The sequence below is a fragment of the Herpailurus yagouaroundi genome, unplaced genomic scaffold (genome assembly GCF_014898765.1).
Source record: "Herpailurus yagouaroundi ecotype Mexico unplaced genomic scaffold, PumYag 205, whole genome shotgun sequence".
In the NCBI taxonomy this organism is placed as follows: Eukaryota; Metazoa; Chordata; class Mammalia; order Carnivora; family Felidae; genus Herpailurus; species Herpailurus yagouaroundi.
The window spans coordinates 5,850,289-5,867,398 of NW_024412436.1; the positions used below are offsets into that span (position 1 = coordinate 5,850,289).

General features: G+C 39.0%; 1 protein-coding gene across 2 annotated transcripts in view; it reads right to left on the reverse strand.

Moving 5' to 3' along the window:
- Positions 1–1,423: 1,423 nt before the first annotated feature.
- Positions 1,424–17,110, reverse strand: part of MAEL (maelstrom spermatogenic transposon silencer) — a 36,895-nt gene continuing 21,208 nt past the window's right edge. For both annotated transcript variants that reach the window (XM_040451781.1, XM_040451780.1), the window contains 4 exons: positions 7,525–7,587; positions 6,380–6,512; positions 2,645–2,720; positions 1,424–1,883 (listed from right to left, as the gene is read on the reverse strand). In XM_040451781.1, coding sequence (XP_040307715.1) covers positions 1,687–1,883; positions 2,645–2,720; positions 6,380–6,512; positions 7,525–7,587 — 469 coding nt within the window. In that variant the 3' untranslated portion in view covers positions 1,424–1,686. The remainder of the gene's footprint in view (positions 1,884–2,644; positions 2,721–6,379; positions 6,513–7,524; positions 7,588–17,110) is intronic.

Below are 17,110 nucleotides of genomic sequence, written 5' to 3' on the forward strand. Positions count from 1 at the left end.
GGACCAGAAAACCCAGAAATGAACCCACAAGTATATGGTCAATTCATCTTTGACAAAGCAGGAAAGAATATCCAAAGGAAAGATGGTCTCTTCAAAAAATGGTGTTGGGAAAACTGGACAGCAATCATGCAAAAGAAACAAGCTGGTCCACTTTCTTACACCATACACAAAAAGAAATTCAAAATGGATTAAAGACCTAAACGTAAGATAGGAAACCATTAAAATCCCAGAAGAGAGCACAGGCAGTACTTTCTCTAACACCGGCCATGGCAACTTTTTGAGGCAGGGAAACAAAAGCAAAAATTGGGATTTCATCCAAATAAAAAGCTTCTGTCTGCACAGCAAAACTGAAAGGCAACCTATGGAATGGGAGATGTTACTGGAAATTATTCATTCTAACGTTCACTGAACATCTCGTACAGAAATACCGGCACCTCAAAATGAGCAACTGAGGAAAAACTCAGTGATGAACTCAAACAGCAACAGTTAAAAGCTCTAAATATTGTCAGATAACACAAAGAAAATGTTACTGAAAATGGAGCAGAAATCACTTTCAACCAGGATAACTTTGATTATCCCAATCACTCATCAAGTCTTCCCGAAGGGTAGTTAATACCTCAAATTTGCTTTCAAGAGAATTTTGAAAAAAAGTGGGAGACAGGAGTTTGAATTTCACTAATGAGATTTGGGGGGTTTATGAAGAGAAAGATCAGCCATTCTTCTAACCTAAATCTCTGGAACTTCTTGTTTTGGTTTATCTGACATGTATACTACAAAAGTGCAGCACAAGCTATAAAATTTTTAAAATATAAGTTGAATAATACAAGATTAAATTCAGATGGCATAGAACAGGACTTGGGCACCTAAAGCCATGGATCTGAATTATAATTTTAGGCCTTCTCTTCATCTCCCCAGCCAACCCAATTACTGTCATGTTGATTTTGAAGAAAGATAGGTTTTCAAAGCTTGGATATAAGATTTTTTAAAAAATCTTCTAGTAGAAAATGCAATATAAACTTACACTGTATGAGTTTTTTCTTGTTAAAAGATCTGATATCAAAAATAGATGAAAAGGAAGTAGAAGACAATGCCGTATATGAGAAACAGTCCTTGGAGTCAGTTACAGTTACTCCTGAATGTGACCTGGATCTCTGAGTCGTGTGCGTGTGTGTGTGTGTGTGTGTGTGTGTGTGTGTGTAAAATGGAGGTAATCTCCTTTCTCAAAATGGTTATAAGGATTTCCCAAGATGATAGATAACAGATATGTCCATAAAGTAGGTACTTAAATAAGGTTCCACATCTCATAATGGGAAGAAACAGATTAACACTATTTGAAAAACTTTTATAACAGATATGCAGTACCTTTATTGTAGAGGAAAAGATTATCAAAACATTCCCAAAAAGCACAACTCTGAAATGCCAGTTTTGTTTGTAAAGGACTCAAACTTTAATGGCGCTCACACCATACAGTCAGGAAGTAGAACAAGCCCTAAGAAAAAAATAAAAGCAAAAATGCCAAGATCTTCTCCAACCACAATTATTTTTAATCTATGAAACAGAATTTCCTTACAAATTAAGTAGTTTTTACAGTAGTGACATTTATCATTGATGTGATCTGTTTAATATGACTAGTCAGAAGGGAAGTTGGGCCTGTAATTTTTCCAGAAATTGAAAAAAGTACCATCATTAAGATAAGGAAGAGAAAGATTTGTATCCATCTTTCTGGGACATGTAAGGTGAGAGCGATGTCTCACAGTTGGAGAATTTGTGGATATTGCTGGAGGAATTGGAGATGCTCTCTAGTAAGCGCGTAATCCCTCTTCCCCGAACACTGCTGTTTTGGCCAGAAATTTTCACCCCAGATGGACAGTCACCTAAGGATACTGGAAATACAAGAAAAGAAATGTAGCAATTTTATAATTTTATTAATTAGAGATGCCTCGATTAACTCTTATCCTATTATAGGCCTTTCATGAATAGGACAGAGATTCTTAGTAAAGGAAAACAGATTCTCAGAATAAAGGCAGAAGCCTGAACAAGAATATTTCTTTCTGCTTTTAGCCCCAGAAACCTTAATTGAAGTTCTTCAGGCACCACTTGAAATTTCATGTCACTAGCTTTAAAATTTTCCTATCTGCCCAAAGACATCACAGAACTACAAAACTACAGCTGCTACAGGAATAAAAGGCTTTATTTTAAATGCCTTGAACAAAAATAAGACTAAATTAAAGTGATACAAAAATATACGTATTGAAATTGTTTAAGGTGGTAACATCAAATAAAATTCCCAATTCAATAAGATCCTCATAACCTAAAACTAATTTTTTTTTCTTAATGTTTTTATTTATTTTTGAGACAGAGACAGACAGAACATGAGCAGGGAAGGGGCAGAGAGAGAGGGAGACACAGAATCGGAAACAGGCTCCAGGCTCTGAGCCATCAGCCCAGAGCCCGATGCGGGGCTCGAACTCACAGACTGTGAGATCATGACCTGAGCCGAAGTTGGATGCTCAACCGACTGAGCCACCCAGGCGCCCCAACCTAAAACTAATTTAGAGTATCTGTTTAATAAGTACCATACCCTAGAATCTGAATAAGCTTTAGGCCCAATACTTCTTGAGGTACATTCTTAGAAGATGCTTACCAGTGTGTGTGTTTGACCTTTGTTCCTGATTAGAAGAGTTGAAATGAGAAAATCCTGGACTCTCAACTCTTAGCTTCTATAAGTAACAAAGAAAAATACAAGGGAAAAAATGGTTTTCTTATCAATTATTGGATCACCTACTTCAATTTCACATTACTGTTTATAAAATACAAACACCCACTTTTACAATGTCTGATCAACTTTTGAAGAGACTGCTGTAAAAGGAACAGAGGGTAGTGTCTGGAGGGGAATTACAGGGTCAAGAGAGGGTTTTTACTTTTAAAGATGAGATGACAGGGCACCTGGGTGGCTCAGTCCCGTTAAGTGTCTGGCTCTTGATTTCAGCTCCCATGTGGGGCTCTGCCTAGGATTCTCTCCTTCCTTCTCTCTCTGCCCCTCCCCTGCTCATGCTCGCTTGCTCTCAAAATAAATGAACATTAATTTTAAAAACAGACCACAGCATGTTTCCTGGTGATTCAGAACAGAGAGAGACCCTGATGATGCGGGAAAGAGAAGTAAGTTATTGGAGCCACATCTTTGAGCAGGTAAGAGAATAGGATCTAAAACGTAAATGGAAGGATTGGTCTTAAGCAGGAACACAGACAATTCGTGCATTAAAACAGGAGTCAAAGAGTACATGGTAGATGCAGTGGTAGGACTATGTAAAAACCTCTTCTGATTGCTTCTATTTTCTCAGAGAAGTAGGAGGCAAGGGCATCAGCTCAAACAAGGATGAATGAGGGATGAGGTGGTTGAAGTCTGAAGTGAAAGAAGGTGAGAAAGGTGCGCCTGGGGGGCTCAGTCAGTTAAACGTCCGATTCGGCTCAGGTCATGGTCTCACAGCTCGTGGGTTCGAGCCCTGCATCGGGCTCTGTGCTGACAGCTCGGAGCCTGGAGCCTGCTTTGAATTGTGTGCCTTCCTCTCTCTCTGCTCCTCCCCCGCTCATCCTCTCTCTCTCAAAAATAAACATTAAAAACAAAAAAAACAAAAAAAAAAAAGAAAGGGGGTGAGAAAAAGCTCTAGGAGAGTGGGAGAAATGGACAACCGACAGGTAACACTAAGGGCTCACTTGAAGCTGGTAGTGATTAGATCAGTCAGTATGGCAGTTTCTTTTCAGTCTCATTTAGCTTCAGGAGTATAGGAATAGAATAGGGAAGAGTTAGATTCAGTCAGGGTAGTGTTTATCAATCAAGTATGATAAAAAAAAAAAAAAAAGGGAGGGTCAATGAAGTTGATGTTGCAAGTGAGTGGAAACAACAGATCCAGAGATCTAAGCTGGGAAGGAAGGAGGTCAAGGGCAGGGGTGAGGGAGGTTCAGGAGAGGCTGCAGCACTGCATATGTGCCAGTGGTACCACCAAGGTCTAGGACAGGATAGTGGGAAACAGGACCGCCGGAGAAAGGGAAGTCAAAGAACTGAGAGGTCGGGCACTTGGATTATCTACGTGGAAGCTGACCTCAAGAATTCCGGCAGGAATCCTGTCTGGTAACATGGCTCAGTGTTGCTCTAGGAATGAGGACATGCCACTCAGGGGCCTACTGACTCCACGATGTGGTTATCAGGCGCTAGAGCCTTTATGGCAGGAGATCCAAAGTCTAAGGATTTTAGGGAGAAGATAGGAACAAGCCTATAAGAGGCAATGGTAAACAAGGAAAACTATCTCAAATCTAAGCCCATGATAAATGGGGGGAAAAAAAGATGTCACCATTTAAAAAATTTTTTTTTTAGTATTTTTGAGAGAGAGAGCAAGCAAGCACAAGCCGGGGAGGGGCAGAAAGAGAGGGAGACACAGAATCCGAAGAAGGCTCCAGGCTCTGAGCTGTCAGCACAGAGCCTGACACAGGGCTCGAACTCACGAACTGTGAGACCACGACCTGAACCAAAGTCAGACGCTTAACTGACTGAGCCACCCAGGTGCCTCAAGAGGCTACGATTTGATAGGATTAATAGGGAAGCAGTATCTTTAGAGGATAACCAAATTTTAGTTAGAAGACGGAAGATAAACAGATCTTCCCAAGAAAAGATTGAAGATATTTGAGATTTTGCTGATAACTAAGGTTGAGAGACCCACGGAAAAGTTTTCCAGGAGTTGGGTGGGGCCAGGAAACACAGTCAGCCAAACAAGAAGAGTCTGGGAGATGAGGGAGAATTTAGGTATCCTGAGTTTCTGCAGTGAGTGATGTAAAAAATAATACAGAGATTAATTCTGGCAGTCTCAACACAGTGATGACGGGGTAAGAAGGCAAGGTTTCTCAACCTGGGCGTTACTGACATTTGCTGTGGGAGGCTGTCCTGTGCATCGTAGGACGTCTGGCCTCTACCCACTTGATGCCAGTAGCACCCCTTCCCCCGCTGGGACAACCGAGAACGTCTGCAAACATTGCCTAATGTCCCCGGAAGGACACAAAATAGGTACTGGATGATAAATCACTGGGTTGAGAGTTAACAGGAGAAAGAAAAGTCTTGCTTGAAGAATATACAGAGACCTCCGGGATATCCTCGGTTTTATTTTTTAAAATGTGCATTTATTTTGAGAGAGAGCAAGGAAGTGTGCACACATGCACGAGCGATGGAGGGGCAGAGAGAAACAGAGTCCCAAGCAGGCTCCGCACTGTCAGTGCAGAGCCTGAAGCGGGGCTTTATCTCACGAACCTGTGAGATCATGAGCTGAGCCGAAATCAAGAGTCAGACGCTGAACCCACTGAGCCATTTAGGCACCCTCTCTTTTTTAAATTATCATACACTAAGATGGACTTGTTTTGGGGGGTACACCTCTACAAATTTTACCACACGAAGAGATCTGTGAAACCACTACCGCAATCAGGGTACAGAGCCATTCTATCACCTCAAAAACTTCCCTCGTGCTATCCCCTTACAGGCAGCCCAAGCCCCTGGAACTCTGGATATGTTATCATTATTGTCTGGCCTTTTAAAGAATGTCATATAATATTTTGAGTCTGCTTCTTTTGCTAAGTATAATACTTGTGAGATCCTAATCCTTGACTGTAACAATAGTTCATTCTGTTTTGGAGGTTCCCTTTTCACTGTTTTATGAACTATTTTCAAGTGACAACAACATTTATTATGTACTATGTTCCTAGGCAGAGTTCTTGGCACTTTCATATACAGTTGCATTTAATCCTGCAACTACTAGCCCTTATTATTATTCTTGTTTTACAGATAAGGAATCAGCACAGAAAACTCAAATAACTTGCCTAAAGACACACAGACTGTATGTAGCAGGCCTGAAATGCAATTCAGGAATTCTAACTCCACAGTCTATACTCTTAACTGCTATGTTATTAGGAGTATATAGAGGACTACTAGTAAATAAATTGCAAGGAGGGAAGAAAGGTGGTAGGGAAATTAGACAGCTTTTAATCAAATCCTAAATCAGGTCTTACATATTTTTGAAGTAAATATTTTAAATATTTATACTGTCTACATTTAGACACTTAATTTTTGGAATGAACTTTGGATATGATTTGTATAGACTAGTCCACTGCTAATTTTGATTTTCCTAAAACTCTGTTAAACATAGTAGGAAAATATAGAAGAAAAAAGATTTATGCAACTGGGTCCAATTGGATTAAGAAGCGTTTGACATTCCACAAAGGATTTTTAAAAAATGTTTTACGAAAAAGAGAACCAAAGTCCCGATCTTTAGCTGTTGTTGGCCAGGACCACATGGAACAGCACAAAGAGACCAGGAGCTCCTAAAAGTCAGCTCCTTACCTGGTAACGCCCTGCATCCAATACAACCATTTTGGGTGTCACACGGTTGCTGGCTTCATAATCTTGAAGTGGTACATGAGTTTCTGTAAGCTGGATTCCAAAGAGAGTGGCCAGAGAATTACTGATGCAGTACCTTTAAAAGGAAGTAATAAAAGCTCATTATCAGAATCTGATCTAATTCATTCTAAAAGGATTCAGATTTTTAAAATTTCTAATATAAAGAAAAAGCATGTAAGATATACCATTCTAAATTGGGGGGGGCAGGAATTTAGAGATTCAGAGAAGAAATGGGAATGGGTAGCAATACATACAATGAACTGGTCATTACTAGTAAGCAATACTCCACTGATTACCAGATAAAATTTCAGGTTCATTATAAGGAAACATGGATGGGAGTAAAGATTACTAGAATTCTCAAATGTTTAAGGCAAGGAGAGGGCAGCAACAGAAATTAGGCTACAACTTTAAAAACACTTATCTATCCTCAAAACCAATGCCACCAGCCATGTAAAGGGACCACCAGAGCACCCAGAGAGCTGAGGCTCCAGGTGTTTTCACTACAGAATGAGAAGCAGGCTGTCTGGGTGGCTCAGCTGGCTGAGCATCCGACTCTTGATTTTGGCTCAGATCCTGATCTCACAGTTCGTGAGTTCAAGCCCCCACACCGGGCTCTGTGCTGACCACCTGGAGCCTGCTTGAGATTCTCTCTTTCTCTCTCTGCCCCATCCCTGCTCACTCTCGCTCTCTTTTGAGACATTTTTAAAAATGAGAAGAAAAGGGTCTTTTTTGAGCACCTTAACAAGGAGGTGCTGTTGTTAATGATGGTAGGGAACTTCACTCTCCTATAACGAAAATTTTCAATAAATGCTTCTGAAGGTTCACCCAAATCACTCAGGTGGTTAACTCTCCCAAACAAGTGTCACACGTGCAGAATAGTAACGGTTAACATGAAAACACACACACACACACACACACATACACACACACACACACACACACGAAACCCAACCATTTTTTTAAAAAGAGAATTATGGAAATAGAAGTGAACAGTGTTTAACCCCATTGGTGAAAGCAACAGCGAGCAAAATGGCTAAGAATTCAATGCAGAATACAGCATTATGAAGAAATTCCTTTCTCCAACTTACGCAATTTTCTTGCAAACAGCTAAAGCACAGAAGAGAATATCGTTTTCTTCATGCCACTTGCACCTGTACAAAAAAGAAAAAGGACTTTAATATCCTTAACAGCAGTAGCACTGTTTAAGGGTTTTTATATGCCAGATTTCTAACTTACTTAGTTAAAATCATTTAAGAAAAACTAACATCCTTACTCAAAGGTTTAACATTTAACAAACAAAAAATAGATTTTTTCAGAAAATGTTTTTTTTAATGTATCTCCTCTGATGCAAATTCATAAACTACACATAACCGGTAAACTCTACCTTGGAATAAAATGAGTGTTACAAAGACACATTAGTGACCATGGTTACCATATTTGACAACCATTTACTAAGTGCATACTATTTACCAGATATTGTTCTTGGCACTAGGGATATAGTACTGAATGAAACACAGAAACTCTTAATCACACAAAACTTACTTTCTAGTAGGAAAGACAGATCAAAAAAGATGTAGGCAGAATACACAATAAATCAGATCAAGACAAGTTCTAAGGAGGAAAAAAATAAAGATGAAAAAGCTGATATGAAATGTTGCAGACAAGGGACATTTTAGGTAAGGCAGCCGGGAGAGGTACCACGGAGAAGGTGATGTTTGAGCGGGGACCTCAGGAGATAATACTGGAGAGAAAATGATGAACAGCGTATTTTTACAACGACAGCCACTATAAACCCGTATCTTTCCACTAGGCACAGTCTACTGAGACTCAGAAGAGTACTTACTACTTGAGTAATTAAAAGCTTGCCTGAACCTACCAAGAATCACTTAAAAATTACTAAAAACATGCTAAACACTAAGTGTAAAAAGTCAGTTATCTGCACTTAATTGGAGTTACTTAACTGAATGGAAGACTAAATATAAAATTAAGAATTTCCCACTGCTATTCTAAAGTGATTCAGTAAATAGGATTCATAAAACTCTTAGGTCTAAAATGAAGGCTTAGGTTGAAACAGCCTAAGTTCTTACACAGACACACAGAATCAAGTAATGTTTAAATTTCCAGTTAGTTTTGCTCCTTTTCTGGAACTTAAACTCCCAAATTTAGTACCTCATATACACATTTCCATGTAGATCGTATCTGAAATAAAAGCAATTGAAAAACCAGCAATGTATTCCAAGATTAAAAACAAAGAACCCAAGAACAAACCTATAGGAATCTGATCCCAGGGGAAAATGCCTCCAAATCTAATAGTTACACTGTTAAGAATGATACTGTTTTGATGTTTTTACTTATACTTTTTAAAATTTGAATTCCAGTTAACACAGTGTAATATTAGTTTCAGGTGTACAATTTAGTGATTAAACACGTCCATATATCACCGCTCATCATAATGCACTCCTTAATCCCCATCACCTATTTAAGCCATTCTCCACCCCATTCTCTTCTGGTGTTCTCTATAGTTAAGAGTCTCTTTTTTGGTTTGTCTTTTCTCCCCCCATGATCATTTGTTTTGTTTCTTAAATTCCACATATGAGTGAAATCATACGGTATTTTTCTTTCTTTCATTTTTTTCTTCTGGATTCTCTTCCTCAAAATCATCCCACCAACCCCCCCTAAGAATGACTATATTTTCTAGTAAAGGAGGATTCACTCTGTCAAATATCAGAACTGCTTTGTCCACTTTGTTAAGCTATTTATATTCACTTTGCAGCCTCAAATCTAGCCCCAGTTTGAACACCTCTTAGATGGGTTTATTTTATTTATGAAATTCCACTCCAAAGTCATAAGGTCACAAGGAAGTCAGTCTTTTGAGTAAATCTGCAACCTTACTCCTGAGTTCCAACACAATCTCATTCACTCCAATGACATGTAGCATGAAGGCCTTGACAATCCTCTTTTCCTGTCTCAAAAGGTCTCAATGATGTCCTTTTCTCTTCTTTCAGGATTAAGATTCCTCCTCTTTTCCAAGGATAACCCAGTCTTTACACCCTGCTCAGAACTAGGCTGCTCTAGAGGCTCTATATGCTAGTCAAACTGACTCACTAGTTTCTCTTAAACAGTCTCTGCTTCATTCCTTTGAGTCACTGTTCAGGTCATTTTCTTCTTTTGGAAGGTCCTCCCTTCAACCCAAATCTCTGCTCATAGAAATTCTATTCATCTTTCCAGGAGAACCAAATAAAACATTTACCCCATCAAGTATTTCATGTTATTTTTAACCCTCACACTGAAGTGATTGCTCCCTGATGTATCATTATCTTTGGAAACACTTTTAAAAGTGATAAGAAAAATTACCATATACAACTCCATTGTCTTTACTTCGCTTTATTGCTCGTCAGCCAGGAGACATTGTAGTCAAGGACAATCATGTTACTCTTTCCTGTGTTTCCCTAGTCTTCGGCCTTATATATGAGAGCCACCTAAATATTTGTTAAAAATAAAAAACTCAGGGCGCCTGGGTGGCTCAGTTGGTTAAGCTTCCAACTTCAGCTCAGGTCATGATCTCACAGTTCAGTTTGTGAGTTCTTGGGTTAGCTGCTGGCAGCAGGGAGCCCGCTTGGGATCCTCTGTCTCCCCCTCTCTCTGTCCCTTCTCCACTCACACTCTCTCTCAAAAATAAACATTAAAAAATAATAAAATTTGGGAACGCAAGCTGGTGCAGCCACTCTGGAAGACAGTATGAAGGTTCCTCAAAAAGCTAAAAATAGATCTACACTACGACCAACCAATTGCACTACTGGGCATTTATCCATGGGATACAGGTGTGATGTTTCCAAGGGACACATGCACCCCCATGTTTATAGCAGCACTATCAACAATAGCCAAAGTATGGAAAGAACCCAAATGTCCATCGATGGGTGAATGGATAAAGAAGATGGGGTATATATATATATACAATGGAGTATTACTCGGCAATCAAAAAGAATGAAACCTTGCCATTTGCAACTACGTGGATGGAACTGGAGGGTATTATGCTAAGTGAAATTAGTCAGAGAAAGACAAAAATCATATGACTTCACTCATATGAGGACTTGAAGAGACAAAAAAGATGAACATAAGGGAAGGGAAACAAAAATAATATAAAAACAGGGAAGGGGACAAAACAGAAGAGACTCATAAATATGGAGAACAAACTGAGGGTTACCGGAGGGGTTGTGGGTGGAGGGATGGGCTAAATGGGTAAGGGGCACTAAGGAATCTATTCATGCTATTCATGAAATCATTGTTGCACTATATGCTAATTTGGATGTAAATTTTAAAAAATAAAAATTAAAATTGAAAAAATTGGGCTAAGAAAAAATGACTCTAAAATGATGTCAAAATAAAAAGCTCACCTCTTAAGGGCACATGCACCCCAATGTTTACAGCGGCACTATCAACAATAGCCAAAGTATGGAAAGAGCCCAAATGCCCATCGATGGATGAATGGATAAACAAGATGTGGTATATATACAATGGAATATTACTTGGCAAGATTTCATTCCTTTTGATAGCCATTTGGGACAACATGGATGAAACTAGAGGGTATTTTTTTTTAATTTTTATAATGTTTATTTATTTTTGAGAGAGACAGAGTGCGGGCAGGGTTGGAAGAGAGAGAGGGAGACACAGAATCCAAAGCAGACTCCAAGCTCCGAGTTGTCGGCACAGAGCCAGATGCGGGGCTTGAACCCATGAGCAGTGAGATCATGGCCTGAGCCGAAGTTGGACGCTCAACCGGCTGAGCCACACAGGTGCCCTTGAACTAGAGGGTATTATGCTAAGCAAAATAAAAGTCAGAGAAAGACAAATATCAAATGACTTCACTCATATGTGGAATTTAAGATACAAAACAGATGAACCTAAGGGAAGGGAAGCAAAAATAACATAAAAACAGAGAGGGAGAAACCATAAGAGACTCTTAGATACAGAGAATAAACTGAGGGTTGCTGGAGGGGCATTGGGTAGGGGGATGGGCTAACAGGGCAATGGGCATTGAGGAGGACACTTGTTGGCACTGGGTGTTGTATGTGATTAATCACTAAATTCTATTCCTGAAATCATGATTATACTCTATGTTAACTAACTTGGATTTAAATTAAAAAATAAATTTATTACTTGGAAAGAAAAAAAAACTACACCTCTTAAAACTACTATCTGCTGGGCTTCTGGTTAAAAATGCATAAATTTATCTCCTCTTGCTCCCAAAATCCTATCAAAATGACAGTCCAAAGAATAAAAATAGTAGAGGTCCACAGGAAAGGAGAAAACAGAAAGAGGTTTCCATGGAAGAGAGTGTAACACACCTGTGGGATATGGAAAGTAAACGAAGGAGTGGTAACTGATGAAGCTAGACAAAGGAACTCATAGCCTTCAGCCCCCACAGAACCAGCTACACAAATCTGCCTCCAAGAACTCTAGAGAGGCTCTGAACCCATGGACATATCCCTGGCCAGACAGCAGAGGTTAAGACCAGGAGGCTGAACTTCTTCTGTACAAAGCATGGTCAAGTTCCCTGACTGTGCAAAGAAGTAAACTCTTCTTAGAGAACTAGGCAGCAAGAACGGATGGTAGTATCTTAAGACAAAGCCCTCAATATTCTGGCATTTAGGATTTTGTCTCAACTTAGCATCCAGCTCTTATCTGCTTCCCCTAGAGTAAAGCCCAATTAGTTGTTAATCCCCAATGAACAATACTAAACACTCAGCTTTGCAGCCTCATTTCTAAATATGAACATAACCAAAGACAATCAGACATTCAAAGAAACCCTGCAACATGGAAAGATCAAGACAGGAACACCACAAGTCACAACCCCAAAGAACGAAAATCCAGAGAACAAAAGCACACAAACATCCCTCCCCCACCAAGTACCCCAATGAGATCTATGAAATTACTGCATCTAGGATCCTACTTATCTTCCTCATATCTTCAACCTGAATCAGCACTGATGATGAATGTGACAGTATGTGTAACAGGATAGTACCTGCAGGCAGAGAGACCTCAACAAGTCAGCCTCTGCTCAGTATTAAAATGCCACAGCTTGTTAGGGTTCTGTGCTTGGTCTTCTTCTCTTTTTGCCCTCTGCCTAAGTAACCTCGTCAATATCCATTAAAGCAGAGAACTGGTCTCTCTTCGTTGCATTTTCAGTGCCCAGAACAGTGCCTGGCACATAGTGAAATGATGAATGCTGGCATCATCCAAATCTCTTCACGAAGTTCTAGGCTGGGAAGACCAGCTGCTTGCTTGTTATTTCTAGATCTTACCTCACCAGGGCCTCAAAACATTCTAAACTTGCTCCTCTCTCTTCCCTGTCTACTCTGAAATATATACTACAAACCTGAGTATTGTCTTTATTTCTTTTCACGCTCTTCCTGTATCCAGTCCATCGGCAAGGTCTGCTGATTTTTACCAAGATGAAATCTACTTATTCCTCTCCATCTCTACTGTCACTACTCTGGTCCAAGCCATTTCTTGCCTTGACTAGAGAAATGGTTTAACAGTTACGGACTGGTTCCTTCCCTTCCTGCCTCCTTTCAATATATCCATTGAAACCTCAAGAGGATCTTTTAGAAACCTAACCAAATTCTGTTAATTCCCTGTTTGGTAAAATTCCTTCCTGTACCCCTTACATGCAGAGATCGGATGGCTGCCGGAAGGGAAGGGGGGAGGGACGGGGAAAAATTCCTTCCTGTAGCTAAGAAGGCTTACAGTGTGTACGGCCCTTGCTTATTTCTTCAACCTCACCTTGTACATTCTCTCCTGTACTTACTACTTTCTGTCACACTAACAATTTCCAGTAAACACCAAGCTTTCACCTCAAAGCCTTTGCCTCTCTCTGCCCAGGATGCTCTTCCTTCTAGTTTTGCATGGCTGCATCTCTCTCTTGCTTCAGATCTGTTTTAATATTACATCTTAAAAAAAAAAGTATTCTTGACTATTCTAGAAAGCAGTCTTTCTACCTAGTCTGCTCTGCAAGAAGAGGAACAGTATCCTACCGATTTCCTTCTCTGCACTGATCACAAGCTAAAATTACCATTTTATTATTTACTGTAGGTTTCTCTTTCCCATTAAAACGTTGGCCTCATGAAGGCAGAGACCACGTAAATCTTGTTCACCACTGAACCTCCAGCACAGTGCCTGGGACAGAGGAGATGCTCCATAAATACTGGCTGATTAAAAACTACCTTGTTTCAAACAGATGTCATTACACAGTGAATTAATTCAGGGACAATTATGACAAAAAGCAACAAAGAGAATGGAAGATCTATAAAAGTTATGAATATTCTAGTCTTCAAAATTCCAGGATAGCCATCAACAGCCTCTTAAGATTCGGATACTCACTTTGTCTAACTGTACTCAGTTTCACCAATACCTATCCATTTCATCTACCTGAAGCTAGAGGCATTTATCACAAATTTATTATAAACTTTAATGTAAAAGAAGTTCCAAAGAAGCATTTGAAAGGAGTCCTATCTGCTTACATTAACTAACAAATTCCAACAGTAGTTTCTGTTGACTACTACAACACAATCTCCTGTCTAAAAAATACTGTATGTTAGAATCCATCCCATCTGAAGCAGTTTATTACAAAAGTGCTTAAAGTATTATGTAATAGTTTCATCATTAACAAAATCCCATGGCACCGGCCCCAATGTCATACACCAAAGCTACTCTTGTTGTAGCCTACACTTACACAACTGAGCTCACCACTGTGTTTCTTCTATTTTAAAACATGCATTTTTCACTTTTTAACTTCAGTGGAAATGCACCTTCCAAATGAAGGTGTTTTACAATTGCTATTGGTCTAAGAAATCGTTGCATTGCCTACACATGTACGAGTTTGGTTGTTTTTGATGACAAACAATTGCAACCCATTTTATTCAATGAACCAATTGAAGATTATTTGAGAAAAGTATTGGTTTGTCTCTGAACACTTTCTGCTGACATCAAGAACCAGCATAAAAACTTGCATAAAGGGTGTTAGTGGCAAACAAGTATTTTAATACACCAGCATATAAATACATATGTCTGTTATGTGTTTCACATTAATTCACGTCGTTCACTTTCTTTGCACAATACTTGCTCAGTCTGTTTGGTTTCCTTTTTTTTCTCCTAGTAACCATAAATTTATCCTTCCCCTAAAATTATTTTTCATTTTTTTAACTGAAGTAGAGACTTTCAGCTGTACAACAGTGATTCCACGTTTAATAAACACTACACTATACTCACAAGTGTACCGACCATCTGTCACCACACAACACTACTAAGACACCATTGACTCTATTCCCCGTGCTGCACTTTTCATCCCTGTAGCTTCATCATTCCTTAAGTGGAAGTCTGTACCTCTTACCCCTATTCACCTATTTGTCCCCATTCCCCTCCCCTCCGCGTTTGTTCTCTATATTTATGAGTCTGTTTCTGCTTTTGTTTTTCAGATTTCACATATAAGCGAAATCCTATGATATTTGTCTTTGACCCATTTCACTTGGCAAAACACCCTCTAGGTCCATCCATACTTTGCAAATGGCAAGATCTCATTCCTTTTTATGGCTGAGTAATATTCACATCTTTACCCATTCATCTACGGATGGGCGTTTGGTTTGCTTCCATTATCTTGGCTATTGTAGATAATGCTGCAGTAAACATTGGGGTGCATAGATTTTTTCCAATTAGTGTTTTTTCTCTGGACAATATACACAGTAAAGGAATTACTGGATCATAGGATATTTCTAATTTTTTGAGGAACTTCAATACTGTTTTCATAGTGGCTGCACCAATTTACATTCCCACCAAAAATGCACAAGGATCCTTTTTTCTCCACATCCTCACCAACACTTGTTAGTTGTTGTCTTTTTGATTCTAGCTATTCTGACAGGTGTCAGGTAATAGCTCATTGTGATTTTGATTTGCATTCTCTCATGATGAGTGATGCTGAGCATCTTCTTACATGTCTGTCATCTGTATGGCTTCTTTGGAAAAAGGACTACTTAGGTCCTATGCTCATTTTTTAAATCAGATTTTTGTGTGTGTGCTGAGTTGTAAAAATTCTTCATATATTTTGGATACTAACCTATTATCAGATATATCACTTGCAAATATCTTCTCCCATTAAGTTGCCTTTTGATTTTGTTGATGGTTTCCTTCACGGTGCAAAAGCTTTTCACTTTGGTGTAATCCCAATAGTTTATTTTTGCTTTTGTTTCCCTTGCCTGAGAAGACACATCTAGAAAAATGTTGCTACAGCAGATGTCAAAGAGATTACTGCTTGTGTTTTCTTCTAGGAGTTTTATAGTTTCTTAAATTCTTTTTTTAATGTTTATTTTTGAGAGAGAAAGAGAGAGCAAGGGAGGGGCTGAAAGGGAGACACAGAATCTGAAGCAGGCTCCAGGCTCTGAGCTGCCAGCACAGAGCCCTATTGAACCACAAGATCATGACCTGATCTGAAGCTGGACCCTTAACCCATTGAGCCACCCAGGTGCCCCTAGGAGTTTTATAGTTTCAAGTCTTTAATACATTTTGAGTTTATTTTTGTTTATGGTGTATGGTGCAGTTCTCTTTTAAGAAACATTGTATCACAAAAACTCTGGATGACAGAGAAGTCAATAATGTATATAACATAGACACTGAAGGACTCTGAAGGTAAAGTTTTAGAAAGACATTAACAAATAGCTGAGGTAATAGTATATGAATCAAAATATGCTAACATATCATCCATAAATTTTACAGATTAACAAGAATAAACAAAACAGAAAATCTATAGATGATGCATAACCAAGAGAGTATTACAAAACTACCTATAAAATGGGGGAAAATAACTCTTAGTTTTCAATGGAGTAATTTCTCAAGTTTATACCAAGCTATTTTATATGGCTTTAGAGGGAGACTGGAGTCCCAGAACACTGGAGGAGAGACAGAAGGGAAATAAAGAGCCTAAGATTAAATTACAATAATTCCACAATGAGATCTGTAAATATTCAGAATCCTGATAGATCAGAGCACTGACTAAAAAGCACCTGTGGGACTCTAGGAGGTAGTCTGGAAGGGGAGGCTTCTGGGCAGCAGGGGGTAAGAGGAAGGGAGAAGTTGTTTAGAAATTGTACAGAGAGGGGTAAAAAAAGCAAACGGGAGAGGGGGAAAAACAGGACTTTTCAGGAGAAAAGAACGAGAAAAATGGGAAGACCCACCACCCTGAAAGCATTCAAAGGAACCGCCATTTGCTACACAGACAGAAGAGGGAGCACTGGAATGAAGAATGTCAAACGTCCCAAATCAGCAGCCCTGTCCACGAAATGCAAAGGAACAACATACCCTGATCTACAGAAAGCTACAAGAAGAAAACTGAAAAGGGGACTTAAAACATTTCAGCTGATAACTTCTCCCCAAAGTCATCCCCAAAACACCACAAAGGTAAAACTAAAACACTCTATGTTGAATTAAATATCCTCAAAGAAGGATTTTAAGATATGAAAACATGTCCTGAGTGAGAAATTTCAAAACTAAGAACAGAAATAAAAAAAATAAGAGTTGACAAAACTCTGGAAATAAAAATTATATCAGAAAAGAACTAAATTACAAACTGCCTAAGGAAGAATAAAAGATTAAAGAAGTAAAAAAAAAAAAAAAAAAAAAAAAAAA